Source organism: Exophiala viscosa (genome assembly GCF_022695815.1).
Source record: "Exophiala viscosa unplaced genomic scaffold EDD37scaffold_9, whole genome shotgun sequence".
In the NCBI taxonomy this organism is placed as follows: Eukaryota; Fungi; Ascomycota; class Eurotiomycetes; order Chaetothyriales; family Herpotrichiellaceae; genus Exophiala; species Exophiala viscosa.
This window is the reverse complement of record NW_026944361.1, coordinates 604,492-617,612: the sequence shown is the minus strand read 5'-3', so window position 1 is coordinate 617,612 and position 13,121 is coordinate 604,492. Positions and strand designations below refer to the sequence as shown.

At 50.8% G+C, this 13,121-nt stretch overlaps 6 protein-coding genes across 6 annotated transcripts; 4 read left to right on the top strand and 2 right to left on the bottom strand.

Annotated features, from left to right (window-relative positions):
• Nucleotides 1–719: 719 nt before the first annotated feature.
• Nucleotides 720–2,023, top strand: EDD37DRAFT_501427 (methionyl-tRNA synthetase). Its single transcript, XM_062813488.1, has one exon. It carries the CDS (start codon nucleotides 849–851, stop codon nucleotides 1,818–1,820), a length of 972 nt encoding a protein of 323 aa, XP_062667843.1. The 5' UTR covers nucleotides 720–848; the 3' UTR covers nucleotides 1,821–2,023.
• Nucleotides 2,024–2,537: 514 nt separating this feature from the next.
• On the top strand, nucleotides 2,538–3,783 carry EDD37DRAFT_501445 (SnoaL-like domain-containing protein). The gene is made up of 2 exons (XM_062813489.1): nucleotides 2,538–3,111; nucleotides 3,162–3,783. Exons 1-2 carry the CDS (start codon nucleotides 2,627–2,629, stop codon nucleotides 3,526–3,528), a joined length of 852 nt encoding a protein of 283 aa, XP_062667842.1. The 5' UTR covers nucleotides 2,538–2,626; the 3' UTR covers nucleotides 3,529–3,783.
• Nucleotides 3,784–4,870: 1,087 nt separating this feature from the next.
• EDD37DRAFT_501179 (uncharacterized protein) lies at nucleotides 4,871–6,835 on the bottom strand. The gene is made up of 2 exons (XM_062813482.1): nucleotides 5,852–6,835; nucleotides 4,871–5,799 (listed from the first exon to the last, which is right to left on the bottom strand). Exons 1-2 carry the CDS (start codon nucleotides 6,744–6,746, stop codon nucleotides 5,003–5,005), a joined length of 1,692 nt encoding a protein of 563 aa, XP_062667841.1. The 5' UTR covers nucleotides 6,747–6,835; the 3' UTR covers nucleotides 4,871–5,002.
• A 219-nt stretch (nucleotides 6,836–7,054) lies between these two features.
• Nucleotides 7,055–9,334, top strand: EDD37DRAFT_501247 (beta-carotene 15,15'-monooxygenase). The gene is made up of 2 exons (XM_062813483.1): nucleotides 7,055–8,277; nucleotides 8,323–9,334. The coding sequence occupies exons 1-2, from the start codon at nucleotides 7,362–7,364 to the stop codon at nucleotides 9,114–9,116; spliced, it is 1,710 nt and encodes a 569-aa protein (XP_062667840.1). The 5' UTR covers nucleotides 7,055–7,361; the 3' UTR covers nucleotides 9,117–9,334.
• On the top strand, nucleotides 9,335–11,385 carry EDD37DRAFT_501248 (aldehyde dehydrogenase). Its single transcript, XM_062813484.1, has 4 exons — nucleotides 9,335–9,600; nucleotides 9,661–9,730; nucleotides 9,792–10,225; nucleotides 10,313–11,385. The coding sequence occupies exons 1-4, from the start codon at nucleotides 9,553–9,555 to the stop codon at nucleotides 11,225–11,227; spliced, it is 1,467 nt and encodes a 488-aa protein (XP_062667839.1). The 5' UTR covers nucleotides 9,335–9,552; the 3' UTR covers nucleotides 11,228–11,385.
• EDD37DRAFT_501316 (uncharacterized protein) lies at nucleotides 11,236–12,619 on the bottom strand. The gene has a single exon (XM_062813486.1). It carries the CDS (start codon nucleotides 12,471–12,473, stop codon nucleotides 11,244–11,246), a length of 1,230 nt encoding a protein of 409 aa, XP_062667838.1. The 5' UTR covers nucleotides 12,474–12,619; the 3' UTR covers nucleotides 11,236–11,243.
• Between the last annotated feature and the right edge of the window lie 502 nt (nucleotides 12,620–13,121).

Sequence of the window (13,121 nt, the reverse complement as noted above, 5' to 3'; positions counted from 1 at the left end):
CGGATGATGCTTCGGAAGCGTTGAAAAGGAGTTGCAGGCTCTGATAGCAACCTGAGTATGTTCTGACGAAGAACAGTATAAGAGCAAGATCAGTCCAGTGCGGAAAGAAGAGGTCGCATGTGGCCAAATTTTTCTTGTTTGCGTGACCAACGAATGAGGCTGCGCTGGATTGTTGTGTGTGTGACACAGTGGAGCGGCGAAATTTTGGGCGCGGGGATGTGGGATTTGGATAGGCGAGGAATTCTAGAGGGATGACGCCAATGGATTGAGCCGATGACGCCCGATTGACCCTGATATCTCCTCGCTACTGAGAGCCGGTAATTTAAGCCGGGGTGGATGCCTCAAATCATTTGGACGCCGACGAGCTTCACCGTGGCAGTCTTGAAATAAAGAATCCCAAAACGTGCCGCATGGAAAACACTTGCAGAAAGTGGTACTGTCTGAGAAAGCCCATTGCTGACCGAATGAAGCAACGAGTAAGTGCTTGTTCCATATATTGAAACTACAAACTTTGGTCGCCATGCAATTGAGACATCTGTGAAGGGTCTCAGGCTCTTTGGAAACGCAAGGCTGGAATCCAAAGCCTATCATTATTTCGCGGTGCCTGGAAAGCTTCTACGCCACCCCCGCGTATCGGCATAACAGGCGAAGGAGGCCTAGAAGCCCACCCAAAAGCCGCCCGACGAGGCTCCGAAAACATATGTGAACATGACAATGACGCCACCTGCGGATGTGGCCGCGGCTGCTTAGCAATTATTTTTCAGATTGAACAAGGACAAACTGCACTCGCCAGACACCCATTTCCAAAACACAACCAGATATCGATATACTTGCTACGGCTCTTCATCATGGGCCTAGAGAACGTCAAGCACGTTGTCCTCGTCCTCTCAGGCAAAGGAGGCGTTGGCAAATCCAGCGTGACCCTCCAACTCGCTCTCTCCCTCTCCCAACAAGGTCACAATGTCGGTATCCTGGATATCGACCTAACAGGACCCAGCATACCGCGCCTGCTCAATCTTGAAGACAAAAAGGTGACACAAGCGCCTGGCGGCTGGTTACCAGTCAAAGTCCATGACGCCGTCCAAGCAGACTCGAATGGCGCAATCACAACCACCTCATCCTCACGCCGCGGCTCGCTTCACGCCCTCTCGTTAGCTTTCCTCCTTCCATCGCGCTCCTCCGCCGTAATATGGCGCGGCCCCAAGAAAACTGCAATGATTAGACAGTTTGTCTCAGACGTCCTATGGCCTCCGAATACAGACTACCTCCTCATCGACACGCCACCCGGCACCAGTGACGAACATATCGCAATCGTGGAAGAACTACATAAACTCGCTGCGGAGGTTGAAACGGTCACCAATGGCAACGGTATATCCTTACATATTGACCACCGTCCCAAACTTTCCGGCGCGGTCGTGGTGACCACTCCCCAGGCAATATCCACAGCCGACGTACGGAAAGAACTCAATTTCTGTGTCAAAACGCAGATTGACGTACTGGGAGTGATCGAGAATATGGCGGGATATATGTGTCCATGCTGCGGTGAAGTAAGCAATGTCTTCAGCAAAGGCGGTGGAGAGATCATGGCTAGAGAATGCAATGTCCCCTTTCTTGGCTCAGTGCCAATAGACACAGGATTCGGCGCCATGGTCGAAGGTGCAACGGCAAGTCAACAGGCATCAACTACTGATGGAACAAGCTCCAATTCCGAAAAGCCGACAGAACTCGTGGAGCGGTATAAAGAATGTGGACTATGTCCTATCTTCGCAGACTTTGCGAAGCGGGTAGATGAGAAGGTACAGCCTGTGACGGCCTCATGATATCCACATTATCTGAACACTATCTTCCTGCGCATCGACTCTTTGGTATTTCCAGTTGAATCACCGCCTGATGCCTGTTTGGTGCATCAATCGAAGAGGCATCATCCTGCTAACCCCATGTCGACTGTTTTGTTGACCCCTCTATCGGAAGGAGGAGATCAATATCGCGACCTTGGCTAGGCGTTCCAGATCGCTCAAATATGCTGCTATCCTACCCTCAATTCCCCGGATTGGAAACCCCACGAGAAAGGCGGGGAAAACTCACGACTTTGGAACGTCTATCGGCAGTTGACGAGGAACTCTACATCGGCGATCGTATTGATACCATACACGATGCTGCTGGCGAGTTGTACTCAGGGTTGACGCAGCAGCAATAATCGCGGCGTCGAGTGAAATGTTGCTTCTCACAGAAGAAAACGGACAACGGTCTTCCAGGATAACGAAGGAAGAGAACTTCAACTCGGCTCACTTTCCCTGTATCGCGCTGTTGACGAACTTCCCAACAACCGCATCACCGCCAGCTTGTCATCCATCATCTCTTCTTTCTTCTCCAACTCGTGGGAGAACCCTGGCATGTGCCAAAGGAGTCCCTGCATCAAGACTGAAAGCATGTTACGATTTAGACTGATACAAAAGCCTCTTGTACTGCGGGGTATGACCATGGGGCATTGGCTGCTTTTGGAAAAGTCTGTACAACCAGTGTGGAGAAAAATGCTGTACCTGAAGTATACAAAATGAATACACAAGGACACAAGTCTGAAGGGAACTGAGATCATTGTGCTTTTTCTACATCCTAGACGCACAAAATGGAATCTCAACTTGCTGACCTACAGGCGGAAGTCAAGAGACTTCACGACAAGTTGCAAAAGGTCGAAGACGAAGCAGAGATTCGCAAGACCCATTTCAAGTATGGATACTACCTTGACAAGTGTCTCTACAATGAGGTGGTGGACATGTTCGCCGACCACCCCGACGCCTACGTAGAATTTCTAGGTTCTCGCTACAGGGGAAAAGAAGGTATCAAGCGTCTTTACCAAGGACGATTCCAGAAGTACTTCGTCAATGGTCGCAATGGTCCAGTGTACGGTTTCCTGCTTGATCACCCAATGTTGCAAGACATCATCGACCGCGACACGGAAACCCATGCCTGGGGTCGACTTCGCGCTTTGATGTCTGCTGGAACTCATCAAAGCATTCAGGAAGAGCACCCTCGCGGCCATGCTCAATGGTGGGAAGGCGGACTTTACGAGAACGAGTACATCAAGGAGAATGGCGTTTGGAAGTTGTTCAGGTAGGCACTTCGTCCTTCTCGTTGAGACTGACGTCCATTGACATGTTAAGGTACCGCTACTTCCCATTCTGGCACTCCGACTTTGAGCGCGGTTGGGCGCACACCAAAAAGAACTACATTCCCTGGCCGGAAAAGACATACCCAGAGGATCCTTCCGGGCCAGATGAGATCATCGAGCAGAAGATGCTATGGCCTGACACTCGTGTCATTCCATTCCACTATCCTCATCCTGTGACGGGCAAGCAGGTCAAGGACGATGACCTACGGGCACCACATTATGGCCAGGATGTCAACACTTCGGAGCCACCCTTGACACTGGCATTGCCCAAGGATCAGCTGGAGGCGTTGGCGAAAGGGAAAGGTGATATTGAGCAAACCGTGCTGAAGAATGGAGAGGTGGCGGACAGTACACCTTGAAGTTGAAAACAATGTGCTCGTGGAGCTGTCAGAGAAACCTACTAGCGGTAGCCTGCGTAGATGAAGGAGAAAAATATGCGTGTATTTAGGAATCCTGCAAGTGGAAGACGAGGTAGCCACGCAGGTAGTAGAAATCGAAGCATTTCCCAAAATCTCAGGCGCGCCGGTGTGATCAAATGTGACGAAGCAAATGCAAACTTTTGGAACAGCAACATGTTAGACGCATCTCCCGTAGGACGTCGTGTCACACAATCAATGCTAGGTTTTCAAAGATTCCCCGTAATTCAGGTCTAAGGTCTGGGCGAGCAGAGGAAAGTGGAGGAGGCCAAGAGCGGAGATACGGAAACTTAAAACAACATCATAATGAACAACAACAAAGTATTCATATCCTGCCTATCACCGATCGTGGGGTGCATACACCTTACTAGGAGAGAGAGCTCGACAACGAGGTCCTTCTGAGCAACAAATGCAGTGATGTCGTGATACGGTGGTAGTCAAGTCAAGAACCAGTGCAGCGCCAACTTACTCCTCAATGTACTGATAAGTATTCAGGGCTCGGAAATTCAGGGCCGGGGCAATATACCGAGACTATGAGAAATTCAGGGCTTAGACATTCAGGGCTCGTGCAATATACCGAGGATGAGAGACATTCAGGGCTTCACGGGGCTTGAGAGATTCAGGGCTCGTGCAATATACCGAGGATGAGAGACATTCAGGGCTTCACGGGGCTTGAGAGATTCAGGGCTCGTGCAATATACCGAGGATGAGAGAAATTCAGGGCTTCAAAAATTCAGGGCCAGTGCAATATACCGACGATGAGAGAAAATTCAGGGCTTCAAAAATCCAGGGCCAGTGCAATATACCGGCGATGAGAAAAAACCCAGGGCTTCACGGGGCTTCACAGGGCTTGAGCAATTCAGGGCTCGTACAATATACCGACGATGAGAGAAAATTCAGGGCTTCAAAAATTCAGGGCCAGTGCAATATACCGGCGATGAGAAAAAACCCAGGGCTTCACGGGGCTTCACAGGGCTTGAGTAATTCAGGGCTCGTGCAATATACCGGCGATGAGAGAAATTTCAGGGCTGGGACAGTATACCGACGACGAGAGAGAATTCAGGACTGGCCTCTAGTGGCCGTCTGCCTCACAAGGACAGAGTCTGACAGGAGCTCACAGGGACCTCGCCAACGCCAGCAACGTCATCACTAGCAGCTGTTCTGCATATTCTTTATTCCATACATGAGTTGCTGAAGGCCAAGTCATCATTGGCACTATTCCGCCTCATCAGTCCAGAGACAGCACACTTCGTCTTCTCAACAACAAACAACCACTGTGCTCGACTATTCTCGCACGATCACACCAAGCAGATGCGCACACTGCGTCCAAATGTTGACTTCTCACCAAGGTCCGATAACATCGACAGATGGAATCTCCGGCAAGTTTATCACCATGAGCATGAAGACCTGTCATCTTTCACATCTCATCCTCAAGGCCCTTCAATTCAGCAATGTAGCGTCTCAGACACTCGCTTTCCTCCCAGCGGAATCTTCTGTCTGTCTCGATATGGGATTTGGGAACTCGGATTGCAAGACGCTTCGAGTAGCACTGCTTCATTGGCTTGCTATCGCAACCTTTGTGTACAAGCTTCCAATGTTTTGACACGCTGCTGAGGCTGCTGGACATACGACCACAGTGGAGGCACAAAACGACAAGGCCAGAGTTGTTGAATGTCAAGGTGCCTGTAAAGCCCGAGTTGTCGAATCGCTCTTTTCCACGCTTGCCAAAGAAATCGCCGACATCGAGTTTCGCTACAATATCCTCACTGATCGAGTCGATGTTCCCCATGTCGTCGGCCGGTAAGTTGTACGCACCGTGAAAGCTACCTTTGTACCCATTTTGCAGTCTGTTCCGTCCGAGACCCGGCAAAGGCCCTTTGGCTTGCTGCTCAGTCGTCTCGTCAAGTTCGTTGTCATCCACGGCTTCTTCTTCCTCGTCACCTGACTCTTCGACTTTGATCTTGTTGGGGTTCGTACTCGCAATGAGAGCATCCAGCATGCTTTTGGCAGCAGATCGAGTTGCTGGTCGAGGGTTATTGGCCGCTTGGAGTCTGTTGTCGCCACCGATGGTGACTTTCTCGTTGCTGATCTCAATGGGCTTTGCAGGACGCTCGCTGGTAACGACGAGATCGTCATCGTCATTTGCGTGAGCATGGTTGGTATTGGCAATCACATTGAGTTCGCGATTCAAAGGGGGTGTGACAATGCCATCTCCTGGAGTTTGTTAGCAATAACGCCTATCAGCAGGCATTTGTAGTTCGCATACCATTGTATCCAACGCTGGAGAAAGGGTCGTCTCCATCGGTGTCGTTTGGGAGCGGATTGTCGTGAAGGATGTTGCCTGAAAAGACGCTGTCTGGCAGAGTGTTGTCATGAAGGACGTTGCTGGGAAGGACACCGTCGGGCAGAGCGTTGTCTTGGAGATCAGTGGCTAGAAGAGCCTTGTTTGCATGAGCGTTGTCTGGGAGAGCGGTACCCGGAAGAGCGGTGTCTGGGAGAATCTTCTCTGGAAGAACATTGTCTTGAGCCGGGTCTTGAAGGACGTCGTCATGAAGGAGGTTGTCAGCAAGAACGACCTCACCTTCATCCTTTACACCATCCACCTTTTCCTCTCCTGTAGTATTCATCTCTTGTCCAAGGCGCGGAACAACGAGCGCAGATGAGGTTGGGACGGTGAGGGTATCCGCGGATTGCATCATGCAGTCGTCCACAAGTCTGTTGATGATTTGTGGATCACACTTGACTAGGATGACTCGTTTGGCTCTGATAGCGAGTCCATTGGGCCACGCAAGGCGTGTGAGAGCATCCTCACGGCCCTGGTCGTTGACGAAGACGTTGCAAATATCGGTATCAATACCAGGGGCAGGTCTTGGACGCTCGTCATCATCGCCGTCGTGCTTGCGCTTGTTCGCCATGTTGACGACGCGAAGAGAATTGGATGGAGAGAGATTTGATGAATTGGGAGGGAAAGATGGTTGGTTCAATTGAAAATGAACTTGAAAAAGTGAAACTAAAAAGTCGCAGCTGCGAATGAATGGCATGGCGAAGTGAAGTCTCGAGGCAGTGGTTTGGCATTTAGCATCTGGAACGCACCGTGACAATTTCTCAGAGGCAGTGAGTGAATGCACTGTCGCCCTGCTTCGCCAAGATGATCCTGACATCGCTATCGCAACAGTGGCCTCCCACGGCCAACGAGCTCATGTCCAAAAATTCTGCTGTTTACGCCCTAACCACCAGTCTCCACGACTCACTCTTGTGGACGGTGGACTGCGGGTTAACGGGGACAAGGCATCGTCATTTAAAGCCATCGTGCCTCCGTGCTTCAAACACATATTGTTTATGGCTCGTTGTGAAGAGTCCCGTGATGGCATTGCTATTGGGGCCCTGGTGATGCCTGTCTGCACCCTGCCGGTAACATGGCAAGTCTTCGACATCAAACGCGCATTGAGAGAAGACATCGTCGCCGTAGACATCAATCCCAATGAGGAAGACGTCTCTCACCCCACCAGTCCAGGATATCGATTGGCCAGACGTCCCTCAACCCCGCTACCCCAGAATTAGGAGACTTGGAGATCCCGCCGGCCAAATTCCAGAATCTGGAAATGGACTTTTCCTAGCAGTAAACCGTTGGCAGCCGGCAGTTGGAAGTGTGGAGCATTGACAGCTGAGCTAGTATTCTTTGGTATGCATGGTCGAAGGCTCTCGGCACTATCGAACCGATAGTTACTGCTCATAATGTAGTCCTCAACCTCTTTGCCAGACAGCAACAAGTAGTCATGGCACACATATTCGACCTGGCACCACAAGTGGTGTCAAACTACACCGCCGGCCGGAAGACCACAGACCAGGTCAAATACCCTGTAACAGGTGCATTTGATGGATTCAACAAACCCTCCCGCCTAGAAGGCGATGTCTTTGACCTGGAATTCGATGGGTTCATCCCGCCCGAGATCAATGGAACATTCTATCGGATTCAGCCCGACCACCGCTTTCCACCAATCTTCGAGGACGACATCCACTTCAATGGCGACGGTAGCGTGACGGCAATAAGGATCCAGAACGGCCACGCCGACTTCAAGCAGCGATACGTCCAGACAGACCGCTACAAGGCTGAGACTGATGCTCGAAGAGCACTTTTCGGGAGATATCGAAACCCATACACCGATAATGAGACTGTCAAAGGTGTCATTCGCACGGCGGCAAATACCAACATCACCTTCTGGAGAGGCGTATTGCTCGCTTCAAAGGAAGATGGCCCACCTTTCATCATGGATCCCGTGACGCTAGAGACAATAGGACGATATGATTTCGAGGGACAGATCCTCACACCAACCTTCACAGCGCATCCTAAGTTCGACCCTGATACAGGTGAGATGATCTGTTTCGCGTATGAAGCGGGTGGTGACGGCCACGACGGGTCCAATGATATTTGCGTCTGGACGCTTGACCGCGACGGCAAAAAGACTGAAGAGTGCTGGTACAAGGCGCCGTTTTGTGGCATGATCCACGATTGCGGCATTAGCAAGAATTACCTCGTACTGCCTTTGACGCCTATCAAGTGGACTGGAATGGATAGACTGAAAGGTGGAGGCAATCATTGGGCCTGGGATTCGAAAGAGGATCAGTGGTACGGAGTGGTCCCAAGAAGAGGTGGAAAGCCTGAAGATATCGTGTGGTTCCGCGCTGATAATGGTGAGTGGTCCTCCTTGTGAAGGGTGACATGCTGATTGGAAAAAGCTTTCCATGGCCACATTGCAGGGTGCTATGAGAACGAAGACGGCCACATCGTCTACGACCTCACGGTAGCCGACGGCAACGTATTCTTCTTCTTTCCACCGGTTGACGAGGAAGAGGCACCGCTGGGCAAACGGAATCAGCTCCGCAGTCCAACCTGCCGGTGGATATTTGATCCGAAGGCCAAATCAGGCACGAGAGTGACTCCAGCAGAATCTTGGTTGACAAATGGCGAATTTTCTCGAATTGACGACAGATGGGTGACGAGGAAATACAACCACTTCTGGCAGGCAAAGGTCGACCCAACCAAGCCTTACGACTTCGCCAAGTGTGGCTCACCAGCTGGAGGGTTATTCAATTGTCTTGGCCACTACACCTGGGACGACCGGACCGAAGATGTGTACTTTGCCGGACCAACCGCGACATTCCAGGAACCATCGTTCATCCCGAAGGATGGCGGTGGCGAGGGAGAAGGATACATAATTGCATTGCTGAATCAGCTTGACGTGCTGCGGAATGATATCGTGATCTTGGACGCATTGAATGTGGCACAGGGTCCGTTGGCGGTGATACACCTGCCTTTCAAGTTGAAGTTGGGCTTACATGGCAATTTTGTGGACCAGAGAGATATTCTTGAATGGCAGAAAAGAAGGTCAGAGTCCGGGGATCTAGGTCCTGCACAACCTGCGAAGGAACCTCTGCCGTGGCAAGTGCGACAGCTAGAGACTGAGCCGCATGCCAATGATCATGGAGACACCAACGGAACGGCGTCAAACGGACTGAATGGACACCATTGAGATAGATGTCATGTGTTCGCTGGTAGGAAGAAGGGGCAATCCAGACGGAGGTTGTCGGCCGGCAAGTCTTGACAATAGATAATCTTATCAGCCCCATCTGCCGACCCCATTTCACAGCACAAAATCGAGGGGCTGCCTCTCAAACCCCACACAGGCAGTTCGAGATCTAGGGCATTCTTGCTCGCACAAGCGACAGGCACGGCCGGTGAGAATCGGTCCCGGTGTCATAATGTAAGCGCCGCGGTACATAGTGTACCTCAGACGTGAAGGATTGTGACCGGCCGGCAGTTGCATTTTGACACCCTTATGGTCGACATTGGTTTAGGTGCTCCGTAAGCTTGGGTAATGTACAGTCGAATTTCGTATCTTTGTTTTCTTCAATATTTGAGTAACTTAGTCGCCATTCGAGAAATAATCCGTATTCGTGACATCCAAGATGGGGTCCATGGAGAAAATTGAGACAAGACTGTTCATCAACGGCAAGGTATAGCTCCCCTCAGCATATTGGTTTGAGAGCTACCCAACAAGACCTAACACTTGCCAGTTTGTAGAATCTTCAGATGGAAAGACATTTCCCATAAGGTCTCCCACGACAAGGGAAGTCATCGCTGAAGGTATACCATACGAAGCCCGTCCAGGAATGATGCGGATTTGCAATCTAACTTGTAACAATAGTGTCTGAAGCCAGCGAAAAGGACACCGATGCTGCTGTTGCTGCTGCAAAAGCGGCCTTTCCAGCATGGTCGGCACTGTCGCCTGATGAAAGGGGCGCATATATGAAGAAGTTGGCGGCTCTGTTGAACCAAAATTACAAAGAGCTATCCCAGCTTGAAGCTGTGTCCATGGGGCGACCAGTGTCGACGTATTTTGATAACTATGCCGCCGCAAGTACATTCGAGCACTATGCCGAAGCTGGATATGAGGCGCAAGGCATCAGCAGTCTAAACACGCCAGGCTTTGTCAATATGACCTTCAAGCAGCCATATGGCGTGGTCGCTGCTATTATTCCATGGAATCTTCCTTTGGTGTTTTTCGGAAATAAAGTGGCTCCAGCCATTGCAGCTGGCAATACTGTGGTGCTGAAAAGCAGTGAGAAGGCGCCGCTAACGGTACGTACAAACATCCAGAAGTGTCGCGCTCTGAAACTTCCGGCACACGCCCATATCACAGGGGTTGTTGACTGACAAGATGTACAGTCAGCCAAAGTCGCCGCATTGATCGAGCAAGCAGGCTTTCCACCCGGCGTCATCAACGTTCTATCAGGCCACGGTCAAACATCAGGAGCCATTCTCTCTTCCCATATGGACGTCCGAGCACTTAGCTTTACCGGATCATGTCGAACAGGTCGCATCATTCAAGCTGCTGCCGCAAAATCGAATCTGAAAAACGTGATACTCGAACTCGGCGGAAAGTCGCCAGCGATCATTTTTGAGGACTCTAACCTGGAGAATGCGGTTGTGGAGACCCAATCCAGCATTCAATTCAACAGTGGTCAGGTTTGTATGGCCAACAGCCGTATCTATGTTCAAGACACCATTGCCGACAAGTTTGTCGAATTGTTCAAATCCAAATTTGCTGCAATCTCTGCTGGAGATCCTCTAGATCCGGCAACCAACCATGGTCCTCAGGCAGATTCGGCTCAGTGGGACATTGTCCAAAAGTACCTGGCCGAGGGAAAGAAAGCTGGCGATGTGGCTCTGGGTGGAAAGACAGAGGTCAGTGGTCTTTCGGAGGCGGCATCCAAGGGTTACTTCGTTGAGCCTACGATATTCCTGAGTACGCCTGAAGATGCGGTTGTCATGAAAGAGGAGATATTCGGCCCTGTTGTGAATATCAACACCTTCAAGACGGAAGAAGAGGTGATTGCCAAGGCAAACGACAGTGAGTTCGGATTGTACGCGGCAGTTTATACAAAAGACATCAATCGTGCCATGCGGTTCGCCAAGGTGTTGGAAGCAGGGACGGTGGGTGTTAATTGCACAAGCCCGACCGTGGCCAAAGATATGCCTTTTGGTGGTTTCAAGAGTAGCGGTACCGGAAGAGAAGGTCTTGGTCACAGCCTAAACAACTTCCTGGAGACCAAGACTGTACTGATGAAGATTAACTCATGAAAAGCTAGTCTTCAATTCATTCCTGATATAGATCAGTTTCTTCTTGTACATCGTTGTCGTTGTCTTGGCCCGTCGAATGTGGTTGTCTGTTTAGTATCTCTCTTAGTTGGGCTTCTGCTGTTACCACCCGTTGGTTGCGTCCATTCACCCACGATAGAAGACTGGTCAAGTCGTTTGCTGAGACGAACGATTGCAGTCTTTCCCTGATAGTCGTTCTAGTAGGAGGAGCGACCAACAATGAGCCTTCGAAGAGATTACTTTCGTCAAAACTGTACAGTGGATATTGTCGACCGCTTTCAGATCTTGTTGGTGGTTCTAATTCTGATACAGCCATCGCATTTGCTGCAGCGGAGAGATATGTCTCTGACACAACGGCATCTGTGGTGGTAAGAGAAGTTTCTTGTCCGGCGCCTTGGTCTCGCAGCAAGCGTCGTGGAGTTAGTGGCTGACCATGGTATGCAACGTGATCGGGTACTTGCAGCACTAGAAGCTCCGTTGGTGCCGGGCCGTTGTGAAGAGAACCGGTCTCGGGAGTAGAAGCAGACTGAGCTGAGATCTCGCCCGCCGGTTCCCTCGTTCGTGGATGAGCTTGTGATCTTTCGAGGACACGATATGCTGCTGAGCCAGTCAGACTCCCATTCACAAGACTGGCATCTTCCGCTAATATGATAACATCGTCAGTCGCTAGTCTTTCATTGCTTGAGCTCGCTTCCGCCACGGATTGCAAGTGATTGCTCGACGCCCTGATCTCGCCTTGGGGAGGCAGTTGACTGTCATGCTGATCAGCAAGAACCAGTCTACTCCTTCCAAGAATTTCGGATATGGCATTCACATCGTCTTCGATCTCTTCTCGAACAGCTGCGAGAATAGATTGTATGCTATATTCCTGTATCGGTGGCAGCTCTTCTCTACTCATATCTCTTGCCCGCTTAGTCGAACGGTTCGTAGGATGGATTTGGATAGAAGCGGTATCGGAATGTACTCGAAGCAGGACAGGCTGGGAAGGGATGGTTGTAGAAGTATCACCAACAGACGGAGCTGGGCCATTTCTAGGTAGGGAGGATCGGGATGCATTTAGCTGATTGATATGCAAAGCGTTCGACAGTGGGGACACGTTACTGCGGTCGCTGCGAAGGTAGCTGGAAGACGGTGGAAGGGATCTTGCTTGCCCTTGATGTGTAGGAGTGGAAAGGAAGGCCCATTGTCCACCGAAGCGGCCCGACGACGTGTCTGCTCGAGAAGCCATGTATTATGGTAAACAGCGCATCAGGATCGGGAAAAGGATGAACGCAGAGCCGCCCTACAGGTCATAACCAACCTTCGAGTGCTCTCAATTCGTGCGAGGTGCAAAGACCAGCATGTAACACTAATGACGCTGAGGGCAAGCGGGCACACGTGTCTCAGACATCGAGGAAGTGGCAAGCTTCGAGTCCAACAGCATGTTGGCAGAGATAACAGCGCGAGAGGTGTCGTTGTTCAGCCTGCAGGAACATGTTAGTTAGTAAGTACAGGGAAGGAGGAGGTTTGCAGGGCCGGAAATGAGAGGTGGACAGGGTCCAATTGGCTCTTGCAACACCGGACACCGTTTAACGTTAAGCGTCATGCACCTGACAGATGGCGGTGAGGTATTCGACACATTCCAAACCTTCCACCATTCCGACATGCATGGCATCCTAGATCGGGAGATAACAGTGCGTTACACAACATCGATCCAGCGTCGTCTATGCAGCCTCGATCCTTCAGGCTGGTCCTGGGTGGGCGTCATCGTGGGACAACATGGTTCGTGAAGCGCAACTTCTCTGTACGTGACCACTGGAGCTTGCATACAGAGCCACGATGAATCCACTCCGTCAGCATCTATATCGAGGATGACAATATCTGAAAGGTCACTTCG

Bases quoted from the DNA above. Each gene is read 5' to 3' on its own strand.
- EDD37DRAFT_501248 (XM_062813484.1), top strand. From the start codon at position 9,553: ATGGGGTCCATGGAGAAAATTGAGACAAGACTGTTCATCAACGGCAAG. The intron at 9,731-9,791 runs GTATACCATACG...TTGTAACAATAG, and splicing joins AAGGGAAGTCATCGCTGAAG to TGTCTGAAGCCAGCGAAAAG. The intron at 10,226-10,312 runs GTACGTACAAAC...CAAGATGTACAG, and splicing joins GTGAGAAGGCGCCGCTAACG to TCAGCCAAAGTCGCCGCATT.
- EDD37DRAFT_501247 (XM_062813483.1), top strand. From the start codon at position 7,362: ATGGCACACATATTCGACCTGGCACCACAAGTGGTGTCAAACTACACC. The intron at 8,278-8,322 runs GTGAGTGGTCCT...GATTGGAAAAAG, and splicing joins GTGGTTCCGCGCTGATAATG to CTTTCCATGGCCACATTGCA.
- EDD37DRAFT_501316 (XM_062813486.1), bottom strand. From the start codon at position 12,473: ATGGCTTCTCGAGCAGACACGTCGTCGGGCCGCTTCGGTGGACAATGG.
- EDD37DRAFT_501445 (XM_062813489.1), top strand. From the start codon at position 2,627: ATGGAATCTCAACTTGCTGACCTACAGGCGGAAGTCAAGAGACTTCAC. The intron at 3,112-3,161 runs GTAGGCACTTCG...TGACATGTTAAG, and splicing joins GGCGTTTGGAAGTTGTTCAG to GTACCGCTACTTCCCATTCT.
- EDD37DRAFT_501179 (XM_062813482.1), bottom strand. From the start codon at position 6,746: ATGTCAGGATCATCTTGGCGAAGCAGGGCGACAGTGCATTCACTCACT. The intron at 5,800-5,851 runs GTATGCGAACTA...AACAAACTCCAG, and splicing joins CTCCAGCGTTGGATACAATG to GAGATGGCATTGTCACACCC.
- EDD37DRAFT_501427 (XM_062813488.1), top strand. From the start codon at position 849: ATGGGCCTAGAGAACGTCAAGCACGTTGTCCTCGTCCTCTCAGGCAAA.